General features: G+C 37.6%; 1 protein-coding gene across 1 annotated transcript; it reads left to right on the top strand.

Moving 5' to 3' along the window:
* Positions 1-609: 609 nt before the first annotated feature.
* On the top strand, positions 610-24,503 carry LOC149112677 (uncharacterized). Its single transcript, XM_089289131.1, has 14 exons — positions 610-1,096; positions 11,437-11,705; positions 12,974-13,088; positions 13,413-13,538; positions 13,777-13,899; positions 14,059-14,181; positions 14,677-14,799; positions 15,040-15,102; positions 15,282-15,947; positions 16,318-16,422; positions 17,365-17,466; positions 17,686-17,718; positions 21,143-21,679; positions 22,027-24,503. The coding sequence occupies exons 1-14, from the start codon at positions 1,033-1,035 to the stop codon at positions 22,359-22,361; spliced, it is 2,784 nt and encodes a 927-aa protein (XP_089145257.1). The 5' UTR covers positions 610-1,032; the 3' UTR covers positions 22,362-24,503.
* The last annotated feature ends 2,307 nt before the right edge of the window (positions 24,504-26,810 follow it).

Below are 26,810 nucleotides of genomic sequence, written 5' to 3'. Positions count from 1 at the left end.
ACCGACAAAATCTCGCGCGCTGTAATTGATTAAGAATGACTTCCAAACAAGTTTGTTGGGTGGTTACGGTAAGGTGCGTTGTACTATAATTATTTCCTGCCAAATAATTATGATAATGCATTCTAAGGGACTAGAAACAATTTTATTTTTGTTATCACATATTGGTCGCCTAGGACGTCTTCAAAACGCTTGCATATACCAATCTTTGGTATCGTGAAAATGTTTTGGTAATAAACTACTGAATTCGTCATGGTAGTCTAGGCTCAGAAAAAAAAGCACAAAACATTAACGACAGAAAGGCCTTGTATGCCAAATCTAGTGACTCCTTCCGTTTAATGCTCTTGACAGCTGGGGAAACTGGCGCTGTAAGCCACTTTCACACGGTTTCTTTACATATATAGCTCTAAAGCAGTGACGCAGGATACCAGTAAATATTTGATTTCTAACAACTTCAGCGATGGAATGGATTCGACTGATGGCTTTACGTTGCTGTTTTGGGAGGCTTCATGTTTAACAAATGTAATGTCCAAGGTTCACAGAACGAATAAATTATAAGCCTCCCTTTCAAATTTCTGGCTTCTTTAAAGCGTTTGGAGTAGGCGCTTTTTTTTTTTCAAGTAAGACCTAAAAGGTAATTGCGGCTGAAAAACGTACTTAACTCAACTTGTTTTTAGAAATGTGGTACACCACGTAACCATAGCAACATCTTTCTTTTATTAGCGATATCAAAGACAATTAACAGTATGCCAAGATAATAGCTAGCATCATTTTACATGCAAATATTAATAAAAAACCAATTTACTGCTCCAACCACAACACAGGGAACCACTTAAGTTGTAGCAGTCAGTAATAATTAATAAGTGATAACTCATTGGAGCTGGCATATTTGAATACGTAACAAGTTTAAACTTACTTCAGATGTCGCAGGTTAGCTCATGATTCACACCATCATTGAGCCATCCCCAAAGCTTTTCGCTGGAATGTAACACTACCAAACCGTTTTCACAAAGTTTTCGAAAACCTGTCGTAAAAATGCTGTCTCCATTTTCCGGCCTTGTTTTCGCCTTGTTCGCTTCCCTGATCCCGGATGCACAAGGTAAAGGTTTTCTCATTCACTGTTAGAAAATATTCTACCTTTATTGTTTTTATCACGATTTTTGCCCATGTATAGCACTTTTTGAAAGATTGACCAGCAATATTTTTAGTGCCGTTGTTTATATTATTAAATAATATAAATACTTCTTTTCATAAGAGTCGTTACATTTTGCGTTAATTTCTGAACTGCAGGTACATGATCGTGAAGCAGTTAAAACTAATGAGCGCTTCGCCTGCTTTCAAGACTGATCAAAAAATTCATAGTATGCTCGTGAAAAGTAACTGCGATAACCAGTACGTATTTTTGTTACAGCATTTTTTTGATCGAAAATGAAATTGTTACTTGCCAAGAAACTAGAAAACCACAATCTTGACTGAATGTAAAGTCTGGGTGTCAAAAAGAAAAGAAAACTGACAGGAAAGTTTTCTTTTTCCAAATAACCAGCAGCCAGCTTATTTTTGTTTTTTTTCTTTGACAGGATAAGCGACGAGTTTTGAACTGGACTTGCATTCGTTAGAAAAATAATACTCTACCGGCGTCATCTTTCATACCTTGTCAGGCCATTTCTTTGAAATTTTTTAGACCTGCCAAACACAACTTTGTATATTGAGCTCATAAACTAGTTGTGTTAAGTCTTTCAAAACGGAAAACAATCCTTACGTTGCGCCGGAAAATATATACATGATAGTGCGCACTAAACGGGAAACAGGCAACTGAGACAATTTGTTAATGTTTTTTTTTTTGTCAACCTGGAAAAAGTTTGTCAAGAGGCGAAACTTGAAATGATTGTTGTTTCGTAATAATCATAAATTATGTTGTTTAAAAAAAACGCGATCGGAGAAATGAAATATACGTGGAGTTGTTTTTTTGAGATGGCTTTCATTCTCAAAAAACACTCTGCAAATTGCTCCAGAATTTAAAAAAATGAAAACTTAATGAGTTAGTGCGCGAATCTTTTTTTCTGAAAACTAAGTTGAAGTAACAGCTAGTTAATTTCATAGAATTCTGTTTTGTTTTCCTACACAATTTCTTAAGGAAAAAAACTCAACGTTGTGCGTAAAATTAGCCCGAACACATTACATGAAGTAAGTCACATTTAATACATCGCCGAGGGGAAGTTTTATAATTGAAATTACACCTAATTCAAATTCAACTTCAAATTCAGGTGGCTTTGACATGCACATGCAAATGTGTTTAGCAATTGTCGTACGAGACTCATTTTCTCAAAACAAAGTTACAAACTTCATGACTTATCCCCAGTCAAAAAAGACTTACACTGAAAGTTAGTTCACGCAATTATGCTCGAGTTCAAAGAGAATTTCAGGACACGTTTGGTGAACTCAAACCGTCCAACCCAGCACACTCTTCCTGTTTTTCCAGTCTTATTTCTTATTTCACCGGTGCCACATGCACCTACTCGAGATGCCTCAATAACGGAGTTTTCCAAAATGCAAAACTAAGCTAAGCAACTTTTCAAAGTTTTGTCCTCTGAAGTTATATGTTTGTAAAGTTCTGAAGACGTGCAGGGCTTCAGAAAAAATGTGATATGAATTAGATAGCTTAAAAACGTAAAAGTTCTTTCTTTGTGAAAGCAAAGGGTCGAAATCATAAGTTTTTATCTGAACAGACATTTATTCCGATTTTTTATGAATCTTTTAAAACCAAAGAGAATTAAGAATCCTTATTTTCATGTAGGGGCCAAACCACCCCCCAAATGTTTCGTCAGTTCTTGGATATTTCACATTATTTCGCATTACTTAAAAGTATTGACTCTTTCTACACCAAACTTGGCAGATGAGCAGGAGACCTACTGCCAATTATATTTAGTGAGAAATGTCAGTAAATGTTAAAGTCGCGACGTTACAGTGATGACGCCATGTTTCTTGCCACTTTTGAAGTTTTTAATATGCATATTTTTTACAATGTGTTCGAAAGAGCACATCAAGGGGAGTTGAAACCTGAAACAATTTTGTCCATATCAAAAAAATTAAATGAAATGTGGCATTTTTAAATATGAAAAATAACTCTGCAAAATATGGGGTCCCCCCATGAGAAAAATCCCCAAATTGAAGCCGTAATTTTGTTCCAGAAAATGCAGCTATGTTGCATATGTGATGTGCCAGATGACTAAAGCAAAAATAAAGAAGAAAATCGGACTAAAAAATTATCCCTCTAGTGTTATTGCGTTAAAATTAGTTTTGTTACGTCATAACCTGTGACGTCACTCGTTTTTTTACTGTTAATACCATCCTAACAAAGCCGAAAATCAAATTTCTAAAGCCATACGATTTTTGACAACATCAAGCTTTCTATTTTTTTAGATTATTAGCCTTCCTAGAAAAAAACTGAAAAAAATAAACCAGAGAGACTGACTTAAGAAGGACAGTATGGTTAAGCAAATTCCGGGGGGGGACAGCAAAAAAATATTTAATTTACCATATCTCAAAAAAAAATCATCATAGCAAAAAACAGTTTCCGGCATTTTACTCCTCAAGTCAAGGCCTTTCCAATGACATAATCTTTACGTCAGATTTTACAAAAAATTATAGCGCGTTTTGGTGACGTCATCAATTATGACGTCATAATCTGACATTTTGTCACAACTTCTAAATTAAAATAAACTGGAGAACAAAGAAAGCTCATCTGCCAAATTTGGTTCAGAAATACATAAACCAAGCAAATATAGCCTTCATGAAACATTAGGGGGGTGGTTTGGCCCCTACGTGTTGCGCCGCGAAATGGTACACTCTAAACGGGAGGCAAGACTGTTTTGTTAATGTTTTTGACAACCTGAAGGAAGGTTCTTGAAGAAACGAAACTTGAAATGACTGCTGCTTCATAATAATCACAATTTGCGGGTCTGTTTAATGGCCGATCCTGTTGTTCAAAAATATAATGCGAACCGAGAAATGACGATGTGGTATTTTTTCAGAGATAACTGTCATTTACAAAAATATACTCTGCAAATTACTGTAGAATTTACGCAAAATGAAAAATTAATGAGTTACAGTAGCGCGCGAAGGATCTTTCTTGAACTAAGTTGAAGGAACAACTAGTTTAGTTCCATACAACTCTTTCTTTGTTTTCGTAAAGTTTCGTTGAGGAAACATGGCTGCAATTTGGAGAACGTTCCTAAAACGCGAACTCATGGGTTGCGTAGAACTAGATCAAGCACATTACATGTAATAGTTCACATTAAATACACGCTGAGAGGAAGTTTTAAACTAACTTACACCTAATTTAAAAAGGTGGCTTTGACATGAACACGCAAAATTGTTTAAACAAACTGTTGTATTATAATTTCAGATAGTCTATCGCATAGCTGCTTAATTCAGTGGCACTTTATATATGTCTTCTGTTAGGCTTTTTTTCAGATAAGAAATAAAGTTTTCAGGTATATTGAGTTAACACACTTCAAAAAACTTTTTTTGAAACATTTTTAAGTTACAGATCTAGACCGACTCCGAGTTTAATAAAAATATGAACGAAAACCCCGATTACTTTGTCACATTATACAGTAAATTCACACAATTAAGCTCGCGTTCAAAGTAAATTTCAGTAGACATTTGGTTAACTCAAATCGTCCGAATGACACATTCTCTCTGTTTTCCCAATTTTGTTTCTAACTTCAGCTATGTCACTTGCACCTTCTCGAGATGTCTCCAAACCGGCGTTTTTCGAAAAATGTAAAACTAAGCAAAATAATTTTTTGAACTTTTGGCCTCTGGAGTTATAACTTTATGTAACTCTTTTTTTTTTCTTGTTTTCTTTAAGTTTCCTTGAGGAAACTTGGCTCAAATTTGGAGAAAGTTCTTAAAACGCGAACTCAACGGTTTGCGTAGAATTAGGGCGACCACATTTTATATAATAGGTTACATAAAATGCATCGCTGAGAGAAAGTTTTATAGCTTAACTCACACCTAATTGAACAAGTGGCTTTGACATGAACATGCAAATTTAAACAACTTTCTTACTTGTCTCACTACCGTATGTCAAAACAAAATTAAAAACTTCGTGACTTATCCTCAATCGAACGAGGACTGAAAATAAAACTGAAAAACATCTCGTATTTAAATCCAGTATATTAACATTAAACAGGATTTTTCTGAAGTGTTTTGTTTTGGAAATAAATTGGTCACCTACCCGAGGTTTCCGTGTCTCAACTTTCAGTTATTAGCCTGGCCAACATTATTTCGTTCTGAAAAAAATAACAAGCTTTGCGTATTCGATCGTTTAGCTGCGTGATTCAGTCGCACCGGATGTCCTCAGTTGGGCGTGTTTTTCTTTGCCAGTCAAGCTGAGGTCGGAAAAACTACAACGATGGAAGTTTGGATGAGAACTTAAAGATATATCAATAAAACCAAAGTTTTCAAAAAGCTTTGCTAATTGTCTAATTTTCGAGTGCAGTACACACATTTCAAAAAATTTCGTTTTGAAACGTTTTAAAGTACAACAGCTCGACTCCGAGTTTAATTAAAATATGAACGAAAACCTCGATTAATTCTTCATTTAAATACTGCAAAATCACATAATTATGCTCGACTATAAAGAGAATTTCAGGACACGTTTGGTTAATTCAAACCGTCCAAACCGGCACATTTTTTTTCTGTTTTTCCAATTTTGTTTCTAACTTCATGGATACCTTATGCACCTACTCGAGACGTCTCAATACCGGCGTTTTCCAAAAGTGTAAAACTAAGTTCAATACTTTTTCAAAGTTTTGGCCTCTGAATTTATAACTCTTTTTTTTTGTTTTCTTAAAGTTTCGTTACAGAAACTTGGCCGCAATTTGCAGAAAATTAAACTCAACTCTTTGCGTATAGTTAGATCGACCATATTACATGCTGTAAGTCTCATTAAATACATCGCTAGGAGGAAGTTTTATAACTTTCACCTAATTTAAACAGGCGGCTTTGACATACACATGCAAATTTGTTTGACAACTTTCGTACTTCTCTCACTATGTTAAAACAAAATTAAAACCTTCAGACTTATCCTTCATCAAAGAAGACTAAGAATAAAACTTAAAATCATCTCGCATTAAAAGTCAAACATATAAGTTTAAGCAGGATTATTTCTATAAAATATAAAGTGTTTTGATTATTATATAAGGGAGTTTAAGTAACAACGACGGCGACGCCGAGAACAACGTCAATTAAAAAATGACTTAACATTTTACCTATGAATCTCGCGGTACTCTAAAGTTATTTACTTTGTTTATCACGAACAAAACCTTCACGAAACTGAATCTGGGACACAGCGATAAACTTGAAACAAAAATTTTGAAAATTAGCCGTCGTGGTTCACGTTTCCCAGACAACGCAGAATTTGGTCATTTCACGTTATTGTTTTGCAGAGGACCGTAAAGAAATGAACCAAGAATTATAACGGACGTGCACAACCATTGTTCTGCTCATTAAACCTTTTGTTTAGCGACGTTCCCGTTGCCGTTGCCGTCGTGGTTTTCTTAAGCTCCCTATAAACTGGTCAAGTACCCGACGTTCCCCTGTCTCAACGTTCAGTTATTAGCCTGGCCAACATGATTTCGCTCTGAGAAAAATCCAGTTGTAATTTCAGATAACAAGCTTGGCTTATTCGATCGTATCGCTGCTTAAATCAATGGCATTGTATAGGTGTCTTCAGCTGGGTTGGCAATTATGCTCGATTTCAGAGAGAATTTCAGCACACGTTTGGTTAACTCAAACTGTCCACACCAGCACAATTTTTTTCTGGTTTTTTTTTCCGTAATTTTGTTTCTAACTTCACGGGCTACTCGAGCTGGCCTAATACCGGCGTTTTCAAAAATTTAAAACGGAAGCTAAGAAAGTTTTGGGTTTTGAAGTTATGTAGTTCTTAAGTTCTGGTCATAGAGGTAAGTGGCTTCAGGAAAAGAGTGTGGTATAACTAAGGTAACTTAAAAACGTAAAAGGTCTTTCTTACAAATCAAAGTTTCAAAATCAAAAGTTTTCATCTGAACTAACATTTAGTCGGATTTTTCATGAATCTTTTAAAATTAAAGAGAAAATAACCTTTATGTTGCGCCAGGAAATATAATGGTGCGCACTAAACGGGAGGCAAGACTGACAACCAGAAGAAAGGTTCGTGAAGAAGCAAAACTTGAAATGACTGCTCCTTCTTATCACCATTTGCGGGTTTGTTCAATGGTCGAATTAGGTTGTTCAAAAATAAAACGCGAACAGTGAAATGAAATGTTGTATTTTTTCAGCGATAACTGTCATTTGCAAAAATATACTCTGCAAATTACTTTAGAATTTCCTCAAAATGAAAAATTAATAAGTTGCAGTAATGCGCGAATAATCTTTCTTAAGAGTAAGTTGAAGAAAGAGTAGACTGCAAAATAGTCGCTTTTGGACGTTTTCGGAAGGCGCGATCCTCGCTTGTGAAGCGCGCGAGCTTCACACGCCGGTAGGGTGTTTAAGGCAAGAAAACGACTGTCGGCTTTTCATACAAAGAATTCGTTGTAAGCGAGGATCGTATAATGTCACTGAGGTGACAGAAATTGCTTGACTGCTCCACCCACATCTTACAGCGGTTTTCAATCACACGAGACCTTCAGCGCAAAAGCGTCTAGAAAAAACCTAAGTTTTAGTGGACGTCTCGTCGCTAAACTGCAAAACAGTCGTATTTTTTGCGAATGCGGGTGACGGTCAGTATTCGAACGAAAGGTCTGAAGCGAATGTAAAAACAGCGAGGGAGAATGGGGAGAGACGCTAAAAAATACGACTGTCCGCCATGCATATGTTAAATTCGTTTAAAATTACCCGTTCTTCTAGCAACGGGAAATTCCCATTGGTTTAATTCTGACGCAACTTGTCATCAACTGTCACTCACGCCTCATCAAGAAGATATAGACGCCGTATCAGTTTCACTGTAAAGACAGTATTCTGGCGGGAAAATGGACGACGTTGACTCCACGCTTGCGAGCGATTTAGCAGCGGTCCACTTGTAAAAATTATCATTTTACTCTCAGTATGAACGGCTAGCTCACTTAGTACATTGGTAATATTCCTTGAAATTTATAACTGAAGACGGACAGGTCGGGTTTCTCAACGGCCATTCGCATGCATGAATGACCCCGAGAGCAAGCAAACACACGCAAACAAATTATTTCTGCACGTATTTGTCTTGGGGCTACGGACTGAACAAGACTTAAACGTCTTATAAACCTTATGATTTTGCAAGGTAATAAGTTATAAGTTTTAGAGGATTAAGTATTGTTCAGTCTCATTCATGCATGCGAATGGCCGTTGAGAAACCCGTCCTGTCCGTCTTCAGTTATAAATTTCAAGGAATATTACCAATGTACTGAGTGAGCTAGCCGTTCATACTGAGAGTAAAATGATAACTTTTAGAAGTGGACCGCTGCTAAATCGCTCGCAAGCGTGGAGTCAACGTCGTCCATTTTCCCGCGAGAATTACTGTCTTAACAGTGAAACTGATGCGGCGTCTATATCTTTTTGATGTGGTGTGAGTGACATTTGATGACAAGTTGCGTCAGAATTAAACCAATGGGAATTTCCCGTTGCTGGAAGAACAGGTAATTTTGAACGAATTTAACATATGCATGGCGGACAGTCGTATTTTTTAGCGTCTCTCCCCATTCTCCCTCGCTGTGTTTACATTCGCTTCAGACCTTTCGTTCGAATATTGAGCGTCGCCCGCATTCGCAAAAAGCACGACTGTTTTGCAGTCTAAAGAAAGACGTACTTCGAGTTAAATAAAAAATATGAACGAAACCCTCCAGTAATTTTTATACAGTTAGATCACACAATTATGCTCGAGTTAAAAGACAATTTCAACGCATAGTTGGTTGATTTGGCTGATTCGGTTGTTCAAAAATAAAACGAGAACAGAGAAATTAAATGTGGTGTTTTTACCTGAGATATTAAACTTTCATTTGACAAAACTACCCTGCAAATTACTCTAAAATTTGTGCAAAATGAAAAATTGATGAATTAAAACGCAGATGATATTTCTTAAAACTGAGTTGAAGTAACAACTAGTTATTTTCATAGAATTCCTTTGTTGTTTTTCCAAGTACTTTCTTAAAGAAAAAAAAAATCAACGGTTTACGTAGAATTAGACCGACCACATTACATGTAATAAATAACATTAAACACACCGCTAAGACGAAACTTTTTTTTAACTTAACTTGAGATTTATTCAGTACACAATTAGCTTTGACATGCACATGCAAATTTGTTGAACAACTTTCGTGTTAGTCTCACCTTGTCAAAACAAAATTAAAAGTTTCAGACTCATCCTCAATAAAAGATATCAAAACTGAAAAATATTTCGCATGTAAAGGCAAGTTTACAATTAAGCAGGATTTTTAATAAGTGATTTGTTTTGTATGGATATTGCTCACCTACCCGAGGTTTCCGTGTCTCAACTTTCAATTTTTGGCTTGGCCGACATTATTTCGTTCCGAAGAAGATAATTTCAGATAAAAAGCTGGGCTTATTCGATCGTATAGCTGCTTGATTCAGTCACACTGTATAATTTCAGTTTCGCCTGTTTTTCTTTGCCAGTCAAGCCGAGGTTGTAAAAACTACAACGATGGAAGTTTGATTAAAAGCTTAAGAAATATTCCAATAATAAATTAAATAATGGTTTCAAACTCCGGCGTAACTAGTTATCTAACTTTCCAGTAAAATAAAACCAGTAAAAAAATACAGAATACAGAATAAACTTGACACAATTAGCGGCTAGCTCGAGTCCAAAGAAAATTTTATTTGTTTAACTCAAACCGTCCAAACCAGCACATTCTCTCTGTTTCTCCAATTTTGTTCCTAGCTGCACCGTCTCGAGATGCCTCAATAATGGCGTTGTCGAAATATTTAAATCTGAAGCCCTATAAAGGTTCGAAGTTTTTACCTCTGAAGTTATACCGCAGCGCCGGCAGACCTTCGCATGAGTCTCACCTAATTATCTTCGATTCTTAAAACAGAATAATCCGTGTCTGCAGAGGAAAGACGTCATTTAAAGTTTTTTTTTTCTGCAACGGAGTTAACATTCAAAGATAATCAACTGAATTGAGCCGATACGAAGAAACAACTACTTAACTCGTCTGCTTTCTTTTCCTTGACTGAGTACGTTGTAGTCTACAAAAAAATATGATATCCGAAATTTTACCAGACTTTGATTAATAATTGATGAATAGATCGAGTAAAGAATGACAAAAACTATTTACAAAAGAATAATAAATATTTTGTCCCTCGACAGAATGAATGGTTATTGAATCTTTCCAAACAGATGAAGCTTGAGTTTTGTTTTAAAGTATTGCTTAATGTATGTCGAAGAAACTGTTATACGAATTAGACAACATGAAACGTAAAAAAGTCTCTCTATATACACACTAAGGCGAAAAATAGAAGTCACTTGTCTTTATTAAAAATAATTTTCTTGTTTTTTCGGTACAATTTGGACGAGCTAAAAAACTTGTTAAATGTTCAACCAGCTGGTTTTGTCCGCGGCAGTTGGCGCGCGTAGTTTGATATATTTCAAAAAGACTGAGTGATAACTTGAATTAAGGCAAGAACCATATTTTTAAAAACCTGTAGCGCATCCACAATAAGGGTTGTAAAAGCCCAATGGTTATTTATCCAAATAAAACGATATAACGTGGTAAACATTTCTCATGTCGCGAGCGTTTATATTTAACATGAAAGTATTACTACGTATGGGAAGATGTGTATAGATGGTTTTGACACCTAGGATTTCGGTAGCGATAAATTACAAGCAATTTCGAACTAGTCTCCTAAACTCTCGCATCACCAAAACAGAAGCCTTGCTTTTCTTGTTTGTCTTGTAAAATCAGTTATTGGATAAAAGCCCCCTGAGCAATCTTTTAAATCATATACAATTGTAAGCGCATTGAGAATTCTAAATGCGCAATAAGAACCTTTTTATTATTATTATTATTATTATTATTATTATTATTATTATCATTATTTTTTTTCTCTATTTTCTTCTTTCTTCTTTTTTCTTCCTTTCTTTTTTCTTCTCTATACTTCGAGCCTTGAAATTTTATTTCGAGTTTTTGCCTCTACGGTTTATAGCGCCATTCAAGTAATAGCTTTACTAACTCGAGCCTCACGCACTAAATGTGCTTAAAAAAGTTGAAGTTTCTTTGCAAGGAATAACTCGTTATTTAAAATAATATAAACATGTATTTTGACTGAAACAGAAAAAGAGATTTATGACCCCACTTTTCATCTTATTGTTATTGTCTTTATCATCTTACTGACTTCGCTAGAAATTATTAGAAATTATTTCAAATGATAACATAAAGGCATGTCAAAATTTTCATTCTTCAGGTCACTGTCGTAATTTGCGATTCACAATTGATCCGATCCATGGTTACCGGCTGGAGAATCGCGTGATACGAACCATTGACGTCATCAACGAGGACATTTGCCAACTGAAATGCTACATGGAGCCAAACTGTGTCAGTTATAATTTTAACAAGAAGGAAGAGGCAAATGGACAACACAAATGTCATCTGAATAACGCTACTTATGAACACGACAACGAACACTCAGGCGACCTCGCGAGGAACGAAAATTATGTGTATCGCGGAGCCGAGGTAAGCATGAAATTCAAAAGTTGAAAGTAATAACTTCAGTTTGAAATCTAAAATACTGAACAGATTTATTTTTAAGGATTTTTTGTCACGACCTCGAAAAGAGTTCAAAATCCTGTATTGACAAGGGGGAGGGGGGAGGGGGGTGGGGTTGGAGCTAAGCATCTAAGCTTTTTTCAGAACTGGCACTAAATACATAACAGGCCTGGATAGGGCTCTTGGGCAGAGATACATAGGTTGCTAAGGGAAACATTTCTTGCCCCAGTGGGATTTACGTGCCACTATTTAATAACTTAGATTATAAACTCGAGATTTCTATGAGGTGATAGTTGACGAAGCCGATGGCCGAATCAACTATCACCTCATAGAAATCGAGAGCGAATAATCTAATTTGTTTTAGTAGAATTCTAACTGAAATTCACTACAAATAACGATTTCCAATTATTTCTCGACGTATTTTTAAACTTCGCCGTCTTCGCGCCTTTGAAAGATCACTCGGATTGATTTGAAATTGCAGTTGTGTTCGCGCGCATCTTTTTTTTTTTTTTTTTTTCCAATGATTTAATTTAATATAATTTAAGTCAAGAAACCGAAAATCTCCTTCTTTTAGACTTCTCATGCTTCAAAGTGTTCCTCTAAACTTTTGGAAAAACTCAAAAACGTCGCCATTTCGTAGACGGCCTCAACTATCACGCATAGAAATCATAATCTAATTGTTTTAGTATAAATCTCTATTGGTCGTTCAAACTTTATCTAAATCCTTGTCGTAAACACAAAGAAGTGGTCCCAGCGCACGCTGCCTCACTACACTATCTACAACGGAATAGATAGTGAGTAGTGTAGCCAATCAGAGGAAGGCACTCTTGATAGAACGCTGGTAGATTTATACTAATGGCTGATAGCGTGCGATAACTCAGCCAATCAGATTGCAGTATTTGTAGTACTATTCAAGTAGAATTCTACTAAATAATAATGATAATAGTTTTCTTAAGCTATATCCAGTACTGCCACCTTCGTTTAAAATTTGAGCAAAAGCGAAGTATTCAAGGTGTAGTTGGCAAGATTTTGGTATAACTTTGTACACATCAAATTCACTGTTCAAGGAAGACAAATTTACCTTGATCGAATTTGACAAATTTACCTTTCTCAACGCTTCATGCGATTAATCGAGGTGGCGCAGTTAGTGTTAACAGTTTTTATGTGTTTTAACCGTTGAATATCGTCAATGGATGCTGCTGTAATAACGGCTATTTTTGTTCTTTTTGTTGAAGAATGCTTGTGCAAAGAAACCTTGCCAGAACAACGCAACCTGCCAGGCCGGTTTCACAGACAGAGATTACCAGTGTTTGTGTATTCCCGGATTTACTGGCCATGACTGTGAACACGGTACTAATACATTCTTTTGTTATCAGTGGTCTTACCCAACTTAGCAATGAGAATTTTGAGGGGCTTAAATATCAAGTATGAGAAGTTATAACAGGGAGTTACAACTATAAAAGTTGGCTTTCTGTTGCTGCTATCATATTGTTGTTGATGTTGTTATTGTTGCTATTACGACTGCTGTTGTCGGATCTTGTTTAGAAGTCTAACAGGCAGAACATGCCAGGAGATCACACGGAATATAATAAAAATTGATCTACGGTGAGATAATTTAATAGCAGTTTTCGTTACGATACAGATATTCCACAGAAATCTTTTTTATTGTGTTAGATATTGACGAGTGTATCGACGGAACACACAAATGTTATGTCAACGGCGCTGTGTGTAACAACACCCGGGGATCTTATAACTGCACTTGCAAAGTTGGATTTTATGGAGATGGAATAAAGTGCACTGGTAACTAGTAGTATCTGTAGCACAATCTCGTGCATCTAGTCAAAACACAGTATTATTCAGAAGCGGGTAATTTTATCAGACATTGGTAAGTTACTTTATGTCGTATATGTGAGGAAATAACTATGCAATAACTCAGTATATGTGAGCCGGCGATAACACACTATGTCAGGGCGAAAAGTTTGGTAAGTACACCATTTCAATGAAACGTTTCGCAGTTAGATTCCTTTTGTTGCTTTAGATATCGATGAGTGTACTAACGGAACCCACAACTGTAGTGTTAATGCTGTTTGTAACAACACCCGGGGATCCTATAACTGCACGTGCAAAGATGGATTTTATGGAGATGGAATAAACTGCACTGGTAACTATCTGTAACACAATCTCGTGCATCTGGTTGAAACTATTATTCAAAAGCGAGTTATTTTATCAGACATTGATACGTTACTTTATATCATATATGTGAGGAAATAACTACGCAATAATGAAACGTTTTGCAATTAGATTCGTTTTGCTGCTGTAGATATCGATGAATGTACTAACGGAACACACAACTGCAGTGCTAATGCTGTTTGTAACAACACCCGGGGATCCTATAACTGCACTTGCAAAGATGCATTTCATGGAGATGGATTGAACTGCACTGGTAACTATTGCTTTGTGTTTTAATTTTACGACAGTGAGTAATGACAAACTTATAAACTGGACAACACACACAACCCACTATAAGTGACAGACACAAATAATATGAGCGGCTTATTGATCTGTATGCTTTTGGCTCGCTATTAATGATAATTACACAAACAAAATATACAATAAATAAAATTAAATCATGGAACACTGTACACTGCTCGAATATATTAGAGACTTTTTGTTCTGATACTTAGTGGGAAGTCGTCTACGTGCCTATACAGTCTCTGTAACAACGTTCCATAAATGCTCTGTAATTAAACAAATGAAGCACTCTGATTGGCTGAAACAGCGTGCTTTATCAGAGTACAGATGCACGGTACCTTACTTATCTTACCTTAATCGCAACAAAATTGTAACAAATTGTAACAAATTGTCTCAGAGCGAAAAGACACGCGACCATACCATTTCAATAAAACGTTTTCCAGTAACATTCCATTTGTTGCTTCAGATATCGATGAGTGTACTAACGGAACACACAGCTGTGATGTTAATGCTGTGTGTAACAACACCCGGGGATCCTATAACTGCACGTGCAAAGACGGATTTTATGGGGATGGAATAAACTGCACTGGTAACTACAAGATACATGTATAACATTGTAAAAAAATATATACTATTATATATCCAGTTGTGTTCTTGCAAGAAGTTTGAAAGTTTCGTCTTGAAGCACTCAGCAAACAAAAAAGCTAATCCAGGAAGATGATGAATCAATTTTAAATTCGGTCATAGTAATATTTATTATCAGTTGTTCTTAGCCTAATCTTGAGGGCAGATATCCCAAACTGAATTATTCCTAATTTCATTGTTTTAGATATAGACGAGTGTGCTTCAAGCTTCCAGGAGTGCAAAGATGGATTGGAAGAAAACTGCACTGGTAACCATAACAAGAGTGAAGCATTCCTTTCTCGTAATTGTTTTCCTCTTTCAACCCTGGAGAACGAACCATCTTAGTCTTTTGACGAGCGAATAATGGACAGAGAAACAAAACTGTTCAGTAATTTTAACCCCTCCTGTTTAGACGTAATCCAACGATTTTTATCTTTTCCTTTCTAGTCACCCGTTGGTTTTCTCTGTCTGATCTTGTAGTCGTCAGTGTTCCAGATCCCATCGCGCTGTACCCCTTGAACAGCGAGTATCAGACACGGGAAGCTAACAATCGACAGCCCATGGGTACCACTGGGACAGATGTCTCCCTAGCACCTGGTCCCGAAGGTGAGCCCTTTGGCTCGTACCTTTTCTCAGGACAAGATGACAGTTACATCGAATTTCCAAACAACGGAGGGTTAAACGTGAAACACTCCATCACAATGTTATGTTGGGTGTATATGGAAACTGCAGATGTGTCTGGACCAATCTTCAGTTATAACAATGATTCACTTTGGGGCATTCGCTTGAGGGTTAATTCTGGAAAGCTTCGAGCTCGTTTCAAACAAGGTACAAACTCAACCCCCGATCTGCCACTGGAACCGAAGCTGTGGCATTATGTAGGTTCTTCCTATAATCACGAGACTGGTAAGGCAAGCCTGTGGTTGAATGGAGCAAAAGTCGAGGAGTGGGATATCGGAGCTGGTATCACTCTCGCTACAGAACAGATAGTCAGAATGGGTGCAACAACGAAACCTGGAAAGAAAAGGTTTGAGGGACGAATTACCGCCATGCAGGTTTACAACGTTGCTTTGACGGCAGTGCAAATAAATAAAGTAAAAGATGCTGGCCGAGGTAGGAATTAATAAATGTATGCTATTCGAGCCTGTTTCTCTACAGTCGTTACACGGAATTTTCTTGAGGAAGTAGGCAGCTGTACAAGGGCTGTGTTACACACCCAACAAATTTTTCACTACGATGTAAGATATGAAGGCTTGTTTCATCACGATACGCATGCCAATCGTAAAAATTAAAAGAGTTAAATGAGGAATGATTACATATAAACTTCCAGTTGAATGAGAAGGATTGAAATGATCGATGGTAAACAAAATAGATGTTAATTGTAATTTCTACCTGTACTTTCTTTGGGGTGAAACAAAATAAACTAGAGGTAGCTTTGATAGCATGGCATCTGCTTTAGTGAAGGATTGCCTTCTTTGTCCAGGTACCTGGCACATCTGTGATGTTAACGCGGTGTGTACCAATGCCCCAGGATCTTACAGTTGCACGTGCCGAGAGGGATTTTATGGAAATGGAGTAAACTGCTTTGGTAAATAAACTGAGAGAAATTATTTTGTCGGACAAACATGCAAGCAGTTGTTCTTACCCAAGATCGAGTTGGTACTGTTTAAAAATCAAACGAATACAGTAGATGCCTGTAAAACAAGTGAGGCTTCTACTTCCAGACTATTATGTTATAAAGTAGTGCGGAAAGGCCGTGCAAAAGCACTCAATATGCTGCGATTTCATTATTTCATACAAATTAACAAATTCACGTCAGTTTTTTATGCGTCTGTCCTCTTATTGATGATAAATTGCGTCATAACATTGGCAAAGTGACTGTGGAACCAGAAGCCGCAGGTGAGTGGTTCTGCAGTAAACTTTGACAATGTTATGACGAAATTTATCATCAATAAGAGGACAGACGCATAAAAAACAGACGTCAATTTGTTTTTTATAATAACAAGTCCCCAAAATGGTCAAATGCCGGGAATAAATGAGGGGAAAAGACGCCGTAAACTTGCCGTAAACAAAGATAAGTGAATTTTATTCAAAACAACGCGAACATTGTCTTAGCTTTTGTCGCTTTTTGATTGGCTACTTAAAAAAGTTCACAAACTCTCATTGGTTAAAACGTTGACGGTTTGACAGTTGAAAGTTGAACTTGAAAGCTTGTATAAATTAAAATTTTACTCGTCTGTACTTTTATTGATGATAAAAATGAGCCAATCAGCGCTCGAGAAATTAGACAGTTATTGTAAAAATGAAATTTTTATTTAAAGCCAGCCTGGCCACGCCGCATGCGAAAATGCTGCAAACTGTATCGAAACAGTGTCTAGTCATTGATTAATAATAAAAAGCATGGTACATACAGTAGCAACTACGTATGATTCGATGCAAAATCCGATTTCAGAACATCCTCCAAATTCGTTCGAACTCCCCACAACGAAACACTCCAGTACTAAGTTGAACTATTTGTATTGTCTTTCAGATATCGATGAGTGTACCAACGGAACACACAACTGTGATGTTAATGCTGTGTGTAACAATACACTGGGATCATATAACTGCAAATGCAAAGATGGATTTTATGGTGACTATATAGACGAAAAAATCTATTACTGTATATCAATTTAAGTTTTTGGAAGAAGTTTGCGAGTTTTGTTTTAAGCCTGAAGCAGCAAGTTTCCCAATGAGTATCACACATTAGGGTCGGGAAAAAATGCTTTGGCTTTACAAAAGAAAAAAAATAGGACAATCCAATGAGGTAGAATTAATTTCATAGTAACTGTTTCTTTTTTTCTTTTTTTAGGGGACGGAAAAAGTTGCAGTCTCTTTGCGGCAGGTGAATATTTTACGTTAATTGATCACGTTTTAATTGATGCTTGACGAGCATTTATATACGATTTTCAAAAGAAACATTGAACGGCAAAAGAATGAGTAGCCAAACGAGCACAAAGCAAACAAAAGTCCAGATGTTTTCTGCGCTCTCAGCCTAGCTGAGAGAGCAGGAAACATCTGTGATGAAACGTCAAAACATATCAAAATAACTTTTCACCACATTACCCGCCATTTCGTCTTAGGTAGTTTCGATAAAATGGTTTGGGCTGTCCACGCAATGCGCGAGCAACATCCACGGAAGAACTGGGTATCATGTCTTAAAATTAAATAACTTAAGAGGCGTTACCTTTGGTATAAGGCCTATATGGAGTATTCACACTCCTACCTTGATCTTGTCTTGCCTAATCTAATTGTTGAGCAGTTCATCTTAACAGTTGAGAGTGCAAAATTAAGACCGCTTTGGGAACCAATCACAATTCTTCTTTTCATTTTGGACCAGTTTGTCCTATAATAGGGGAGTTTAGATTTAGTACGAGTACGAGATCGAGTACGAGAACGACTTTTCAATTCTATTTTTCAGGCTTCACATTACCACAACACATACTCATTTCATCCCATGAGCTACCCTCTCTGCCTAAAACCAGCACGAAGAACTAGGGCTCTGGAAACGTCACTGATTTGAAAACCGAAAATCATACTCGTACTCAATCTCGTACTCGTAGTCCAATCTAAAGCTCCGTGTTAAGGTGATTCCTCACATTTGCATCGCGCATCCCTACTGCGCATAATTTATGGCGTCATTAGCGCGCGCTCGTGCACGCGCATATTGAAAACATGACGGATTGGCCTTGATATTGAGCTCTGTCTGTTGAAAAATGGCTCTAGCTCACCAACGAGCTCGGGCACCCCAATTTTTATTCCAGTCATTGTGATCAACTAATCATAAGCTTTGCGTCAAAAAAGACTGATGTAATTTCTATTGCTAAAAATTGAATAAATAAGAAAAATAGCAGATACACTGTGGTCTTTTCTATTTTGCGGTTTGGTAACCACATCAAGAAATTTGGTCCAAATTTTTAATCAAGGATTTAGCTTTCTGTCTGAATCAAACTTAAAATGTTTATTTGTGTCCGACATTATGTATTGACTGTAGTTTAATGCGTGTTCTTATGAGTCTGGGCACACAAAGATTTTACAATTACTGGGAATGCGTTCTTATAATAAGCATTAAATAATGCCAAGATGGTGCATTTTCAATGCCTCACTGTTCCTTAATGAGCATGGGCACCCCCCTTTTTATTTCAAAATTGAAGTTATCATATGACAACTATTCAGTGGACGAAGTTTGAACAAAAATCTATTGTCACTTTTATTTCAGAGGAATTACCTTAAGGACTCTTACTGCTGCAATAATAGGAGTAACGACTTAGTAACTGCAAGGTTATGTCGTTCGCTACGTCTTTGCTAATACAGACATGCCGTAATCTGCTTTTGTAAGATATTACGGTGCTTCTTTTATTCTAACTCTTTCAAACTATGTACAGGAAAGTAGGCCATGATTCATATCACTCAAATTGTTGAACATTTATCAGTTAAACTTTTCTCTCATTGGATTATTCGTGTATTCATACCCTCAGTGAAAAATTTGCCATTCATACTTAGAGGAAATTTTTCAAGTTCTTTCTCAAACTTCTTTTCCAAAAACGATTTTATTAAACAGGATGCATTATATCAGGTCGTTTGAAATTTGCATCCAAAGTTGAAAATAACACATTATGGATGGTGCACGGCAAAATATAGAGCAGTTTGCCAACTGATTTGAAGGAACCTAACTTTAAAGTGCATATAAAGTAAAAAATAATTACAGTTTATTTGAAAGATTTTTCAAAGTAAAGAAGAATGGTGTTTTCCGTTTTGGAGCATCTTTTTTCGTTTTAGAGATATTTACGTTTTTGTAAGAAAAGTGATGACGTCGTAGGTGGTTCCACTAAAATAGCACAACACTCAATCGAGAATAACTCTAGAAATATTAAAGCACTATTCTTTAAACTTGGCACCAGAAATGTACATCACAAAAAAAAAAACATAATGACACCCGTCATGCCATTGCCATGACAACAGTTATGCCACTGGCTCTGTTTAATTAAGACTAAAATTCCCAGATTTTATCATAAACAAGGATTATCCACTCCCACCAATCTAATGGGGAGAGTTAAGACAATATGGGAACCATGTGTGTTCCGAGCAAGACCCTCTGTCCCACTGTAAAAGGTTGCAAATGGAGCCAAGAGTGTTGCCATGGCAACAACATAGTAGGTGTCATTTTGTTTCTTTTGTAATGTACATTGCTGGTGCCAAGTTTGAAGAACAATGCATGCATATTGATGCGTAGTCTTTACTCTACAGTTTTTGGTTTTAACTGAGGACAACGTTATTTAGAAACGCTGGTTTCGCCGCAAAATTGCACAAAAATGCTTAGAAATCTTACTTCTGTCGTACAATTTGCATATTTTTGCATCAGACCAAATAAAGGAAAAGAGCAACACAATTTTTTGTTTGTTTTTTTTAAGCAACTTTTGAGCAACTTTCCTTTCAAAAAGCAACTTTTGACTTTTTTTGAGCAACTTTTGAGCAACTTTTTGAGAAATTGCGGGCAACTTGTGGAAAGCCGTAGTTGTATCATGCTTTTAAGTTAGACTTTTAAAACTACAACTTATAGTCCAGTTCCTGAACTCTCCTTTCCCCCGCCCCATATAATTCAGCCCCTACATGGGGCGGGAAGAAAGGAGAGTTCAGGAACTGGACTATACAACTTAAAGAAAACTTGCTTGAACAAATTATTCACTAAATTGTTTAAGATGTATTTGTGCATTGCAAATGTTTAAATATATTTGAAAATATCAAAACATTTTGGGCTCTTTCCAGGGCGCTGTCATTTTGGACCATATTGTAACACCTGGTTGGCCCTATAACCAAAATTAGAACATTACAAAACCTAACCTAACCACTTGATTGGAATACGGTAAAGATCTATTTTGGCGCACTTGGGCAAAAATAGTGACTTTAAATTAGTACAAAATGTCAGCACATTTTTTTCACTTTTTATTACTACCGAGGCAGCCTGACCGACTCATTGTGTATGGCGCTGGTCTTAATTATCAGGAGGTACCGTGTTCAAGATATTCTCCCTTTCCATAAGCTGGGCTTGGTCACGGTACCTCGGTTATGTCTTTTAAATAACCCAGCTATCCCTGAAAAGCCCTATTGGCAAGTGCTTAATTAAAATGCTACTTTTTTCTTTACTTGCAACAAATTATTGCCACATTTCTATCGTTAGATGGCAATTTGGCGCCAGAGCTACAGTTTTTAGGTACATAATTTGTTACCAGCGCTGAACTTCGGACTGTTGCTGTTTCTTAATTACTCAGGATTCAATGCTACCTTTACAAGTCTTGGAACTAGTGGAAAAGATGGTCCAACGTCACTCGGTAGTCACTACACAGGTCAGGATCATGACGGTCAAGTTACACTGTCCGGCGGTATTCAACAGTGGACTGTGCCGTACACTGGTCAATACAGAATAGAAGCAGTAGGAGCAGCAGGGGGGTATGATAACTACCAGAACAGCTCACAATACAGAGGAAGAGGTGCAAGAATGGTTGGAACCTTCAACCTCTCGCAAGGAGAAATAATTCAAATTCTGGTTGGTCAAGAGGGAGGAATAAGACACGACGTGAGTTCTGGAGTTGGTGGAGCTGGTGGAGGTGGTGGAGGAACATTTGTAGTAAGAGGAAGCAATACGTCTTTGATAGTGGCCGGAGGCGGTGGAGGCCTCAGAGCTGTAACATCGAGACACCAGGGATGTGATGCTAGCACAAACACGTCAGGAAATCCTGGGTACAACTCAAGGTTAGGAGGCAGCAATGGACACGGTGCAGACACTGGTTCTAATGGCCGTCCTTCAGGTGAGAGTGACGAGAATGATTATATTCATTTCACCAAAGTCAGTTGCCGACAAGACACATTTGATTAGACAGCAGTCGATTCATCGGCTTTCTCTATGTAGATGTTGCTGTCGAAATACTCTTTTCAATTTCCGGAAGCTGCCGAAAATTTGGTTGACAGCAACAACAAACGCAACTGTTCACTTGTTATTGAAAAGCACAGTAAATATAGTTTTGTAACCCTCCTTTTTTAATTGTACGTGGGCAACTCATAATATTTTTAGGCGAACCTCCATTACATGACAGAGGTAAATTTGGGATCGTTAAATATACGTATGGGAATGAGTCAGCTTATTTTATTTTTTCAGGTGGTGACGGCGGCAGCTTTTACTCCAGCGGGAGTCATAGAACGACTCCGGGCAATGGTGGAGAAGGGGGTAAAGGATTTCTTCAAGGAGGAGTGGGTGGACAGAGTTTCGTGCTATCTCTTAATGACGGTTCTGGCTCTGGTGGTTTTGGTGGGGGTGGTGGTGTGGGTTGCGGTGGAGGTGGCGGTGGAGGATATTCCGGGGGAAGCAGTGGGAAATGTGAAGATGATTCTTGTGGAGGAGGAGGAGGTTCTTATAACGTTGGAAAAGACCAGCAAAATGATTGCTGTTATAATACAGCTGGTCATGGCCTGGTAACCATTACATTACTGTAGAAAAAATGGAAAACGAGCCGTACACAACAACAATATTATGCAGCTGTAATTATATTAGCTACAGATTGTTTTAACTGGCCGACTTTAACTCGTCCTCACCATTGATAATTACTTAATTTGATAATGAATTAAATTCCCTGTTAACAATGTTTTTTCTGGATATATATTTTGTGTTAGCGCACTTAGTTGCAATCAGTTTAATCAAAAATCACCGTTTGTACCAGGATCTACTAGGCATATGATCCAAAGGGGATTACTCGCTGCAGGTAAAATGCTTTTCCCATTAAGTCTGAGAGTAAGGTACTTTGGCATATCTCCGTTTTTTGCGTTTAATTTTTGTATAGATTATTTCTAGCCGCGGAGTTTTCGACAGTTTCAACGTTCTCCAAAAAAATAAAACGGGTCGTTTTCTTTTGACCAGTGCACACAAGCCGTGTTTACTTGGTCTGGTCGGAGATACTTAACTGAAATAATTCGTGTAGACTTGCTGGTCGGTTGATGCCACGTTTTAACTAACGCATAAATGCGCGTAGCCTTCATGATTTGTTTTGCATAAAGTAACATCTCTTTTATAATATCAACGGAATAGTGCCAATCTAGCTAGCAAGCACTTTTTAGGTTTCCTTTGCAAACAGTATGCATAGGTATTACTCTGGCTGTTTTGGGATTGATGTTAGAGTAACGTTAGTATGAGTTTTGGCAGTTGGTAACGATAATGAAGTGCAGATTTTCTTAAGATACAATATTCAATAACTTAAAATGGATCAAAAATCAGGTTCGAATATGGAAATTCTTTATAGTGAACTCTAAAAATGATGCAGTGTGAAATCGAGCAATATACATGGGTTATTGAACAGCGTGAGGTCAAGGTGGCTGGATATTGGCCAAGTTCCTTTCTGCGTGTTTATGGAACGAGGCGGGGTCGAGGTCCATATATAAACACGCAAAAAGGAACGAGCTCAATATCCAGCCATCTTGACCGAACAAGCTTGGTCAATAAAGGATTTATTATATGGAAAAAGAGTACTATTTTCTTACGGGACACAGCGGGTAATTCCGAGCGGGCAAGATAGCGCCAATCACAGCGCCCAGCCATATAAATACATAAATTCTCCTCACTGGTCCCAGTGCACTTCTCAGTAGTAGTAGGGAGAAGTTGATATGTGGCCTTAAGACATTCATTTTGTATACAGGAGTCTTTCAGTGCTCATGTTTTGTAGATCGAGTTTGAGACTTTTCAAGTTACAAACTGAAGGACAAAAGTGAGCGAGAGAACTTAAAGTGGAAAGTTACAAAATATAAGTCAAATCAAACAAGCAGGTCCAGAACTTTATGGAGTGATGAGAGAATTTCATTGTGATGTTAGATTATTCATTATCATAATTTATAATGATTTAGGGCAAGATGAAACGGATCCTGCGTTGTGATTGACGCTATCTTGCCCGCTTGGAATTACCCGCTGTGCTCTTTGAATTATTTGTTTCCTTTGCCGGTTTGAGTGGCATGCCTGTAAACTAGCTAAACGTAGTGCTTGTATAGTTAAGTGCATGAGCACTATAAATAAGATTTACTTTTTACCCTACTTTATTTATTTATCTAAGAATCCGTTTACACCCAGGCATGAACAAGATTAAAACCTGTTAAGTGTCATTGGACTAAAAATGATCTGTTCATGATGGTTATTTGTAAGTTCCAAAGTAGACTGAGCTTGGTTTTAACTTTGCATAAGATCTAGGCTTTCAGTTTTGTTGTTAGTTTTGAATAAATTGTTGAAATTTTTTCCGCTAAACAGTGTAAACGAGATATTAACTTGTAACAGCATCATAGCTAGTACTGGAAACTTTGTGTACAGCTGTCAATAAAAACAGTTATCCAGTCTTTTTTTGTTTTTAATTTCAGTGTGACTTTTGTAACTTTGGTCACTTCAATACAATCGACGCTCTCGTTACGACCGCTCTCGTGAGCGACCAGCTGTGGTCACGATCTACGTCGTAAAAACCCGTTTGAACTGTCACTCAAACACTTTAATGAAAAAATCTCGAAAGCGACCTTTCCCTATGCGACGCGACCACTTTTGGCAATTACCAACTGGTCTTTTCCTGATTCGCCTGCGAGTCTTATTCGCGTAAGTCAATACCGTGATACTGAAAAAAAAACAAAGAAACACTTCGTGGTCAAATTTACAGTGATGTAACATATAAAGTGGTAATCGAGATTCCTTGACTTTTAATAACTGTTTACATTTTGCAAGTTTTATTCTGTTTAGATTCCATGAAAGTTCTCTTAAGCGACCAGCACTAGTTACCACCACTTTTTCAAATACCCAAAGTGGTCGCTTACGAGAGCATCGACTGTATTTGAAAACCAATGGGATTAGAAAATTTCAACTTACTTCTAAGTTGAAATGGTATGTATTACCGTACTATAGTAAATGGTTTGAACCCAGGAGTATCAGTAGTTCGTCTAGTGTGATCGTCCGGGTGAGGGTAGTCGTGAAAAGAACTGTTGTCGGTTGGAGACTGACGTTTCGACAACCTGAGCGGAAGTCATCTTCAGAGTCAAGTGAATGGTTTTGTCAGTCGATGATGTTATAAGTCCGAGTCTATTGTATCTAGTGTTGAGGCGGTTCTGTCTCGTCAGCGAGACTTATCAGAATCTAACAAGAATAACATCAGAAGCAGAATTGCTTCCACGGTACAATCAGCCCCTATACCTGACAAAAACTTGACAAAAGACGAACAACAAGCACTGAAACGACTGAAAAACGACAACAACATGGTTATACTACCAGCCGACAAGACTAACTACTTTGACAAAATGGACGCATCTGTTAACGACAAACAAACTTACGAAGAACTTAAACGCGACCCGACGCCAGCACTTCAACGTAAACTTAACAGCGAAATACTTACGCTTAAAAAGACTGACGCTATTGACACTCAACGCTACTATCGACTGAGGTGCTCAGTACCTCAACCACCGAAACTTTACGGACTACCGAAACTACACAAACCTGGTATACCGACGCGACCTATCAGTGTCATTCCCTGGGTCCCCTACGTATCAATTCTCTAAGTACTTGACGACAATACTGCAACCCCTAACTGACAAATCAAGACGCAAACTACAATCCACGGAGAACTTTATTGACGCTATTAAGACAGTACAGATACCTGACGACTACAAACTTGTGTCTTTTGATGTGAAATCACTGTTCACCAGTATTCCACTTCAATTGGCATTACAGTGTACCGAGACCGCTATACAACAATCTACTGTTTAAACTACCGTTACCGACAGAAGACATCATGGACTTACTGAACCTCTGCCTTACATCGACTTACTTTCAATATAACAGTAAACACTACAAACAGTTGCATGGAACAGCCATGGGGTCGGCTGTTTCTGTTGTTGTCGCAGAAATTGTGATGCAACACGTGGAGGAACGCGACCTTGCAACTTGCCGACAAACGATACCGCTTTGGTTACGCTAAGTCGACGACAGCTTTACCGCCGTTCAGAAAGACGGAATTGACGATTTTCACGACCGCCTAAACGAACAGAACGCCGACATCCAGTTTACTAAAGAGATCGAAGAAAATGGAAAACTTCCTTTTCTAGACTGTTTGGTAAGCCGCGACAACAACGAACTACGAACGACAGTGTAGACGCATACCGACAGACTTTAACTTGACGAATCATCCTACAACCCGACTTCACACAAAGCCACGACTATCAAGACTTTGACGAGACGAGCGCAACTAGTTTGTAACACACCAGACAGCTTACTTGACGAAAACAGATACCTTGAACGTGTTTTTCACAAAAACAACTACAACGCTGACTTTATTAGACGAAACATTTACCGAACTACTGAAGCTGACGCTACGAACAGGAACCCAACGCCTGACTGAACACAAACGAGCCACGAGAAATGGTGATGTCAACAATCAGATTGCTGTACATTATCAACTGACAAACCACGCACAACATTGACTGGGACTCTGCTCAGTGCTTAACCTACAGTACAAACTATTTTCAACGACTGACTCTGGAAAGTTGGTACACTAACCTAGAACAAACGCCTCTTAACAGATGTCAACAACTACCGGCGCCTTACAAACGACTAATCCATGACGAAAACGAAACCGACAAATGGACTTCCAACAGACCGACTTAATTTGACTAACAATAAACGGACCAAAAACCGACCAATTTGACTAACAATAGACGGATCGAAACCCACCAATGACTGATGACAAACTTTACACGTGTCTTTCAGCCAATGCCATCATGGCTGGACTGACCAATCATGTTCAACGGACCGGACTTATAACATCATTGACTGACAAAACTATTCACTTGACTCTGAAGATGACTTCCGCTCAGGTTGTCGAAAAGCCAGTCACCAGCAACAGTTCTTTTCACAACTACCCTCACCCGGACGAT

The sequence above is a fragment of the Orbicella faveolata genome, unplaced genomic scaffold (assembly GCF_042242905.1).
Source record: "Orbicella faveolata isolate gen_17 unplaced genomic scaffold, um_ofav_v1 contig_2, whole genome shotgun sequence".
Lineage (NCBI taxonomy): Eukaryota > Metazoa > Cnidaria > Anthozoa > Scleractinia > Merulinidae > Orbicella > Orbicella faveolata.
The sequence above is the reverse complement of the archived record's forward strand: the minus strand, read 5'-3'. Positions and strand labels throughout refer to the sequence as shown.

What these genes read in the sequence shown, in the direction of transcription:
- LOC149112677 (XM_089289131.1), top strand. Translation starts at nt 1,033, where the DNA reads ATGCTGTCTCCATTTTCCGGCCTTGTTTTCGCCTTGTTCGCTTCCCTG. An exon ending in AGATGGATTGAACTGCACTG is followed by an intron (nt 14,182 to 14,676) that starts GTAACTATTGCT and finishes TTGTTGCTTCAG; the next exon opens with ATATCGATGAGTGTACTAAC. An exon ending in TTGCAGTCTCTTTGCGGCAG is followed by an intron (nt 17,719 to 21,142) that starts GTGAATATTTTA and finishes TTAATTACTCAG; the next exon opens with GATTCAATGCTACCTTTACA.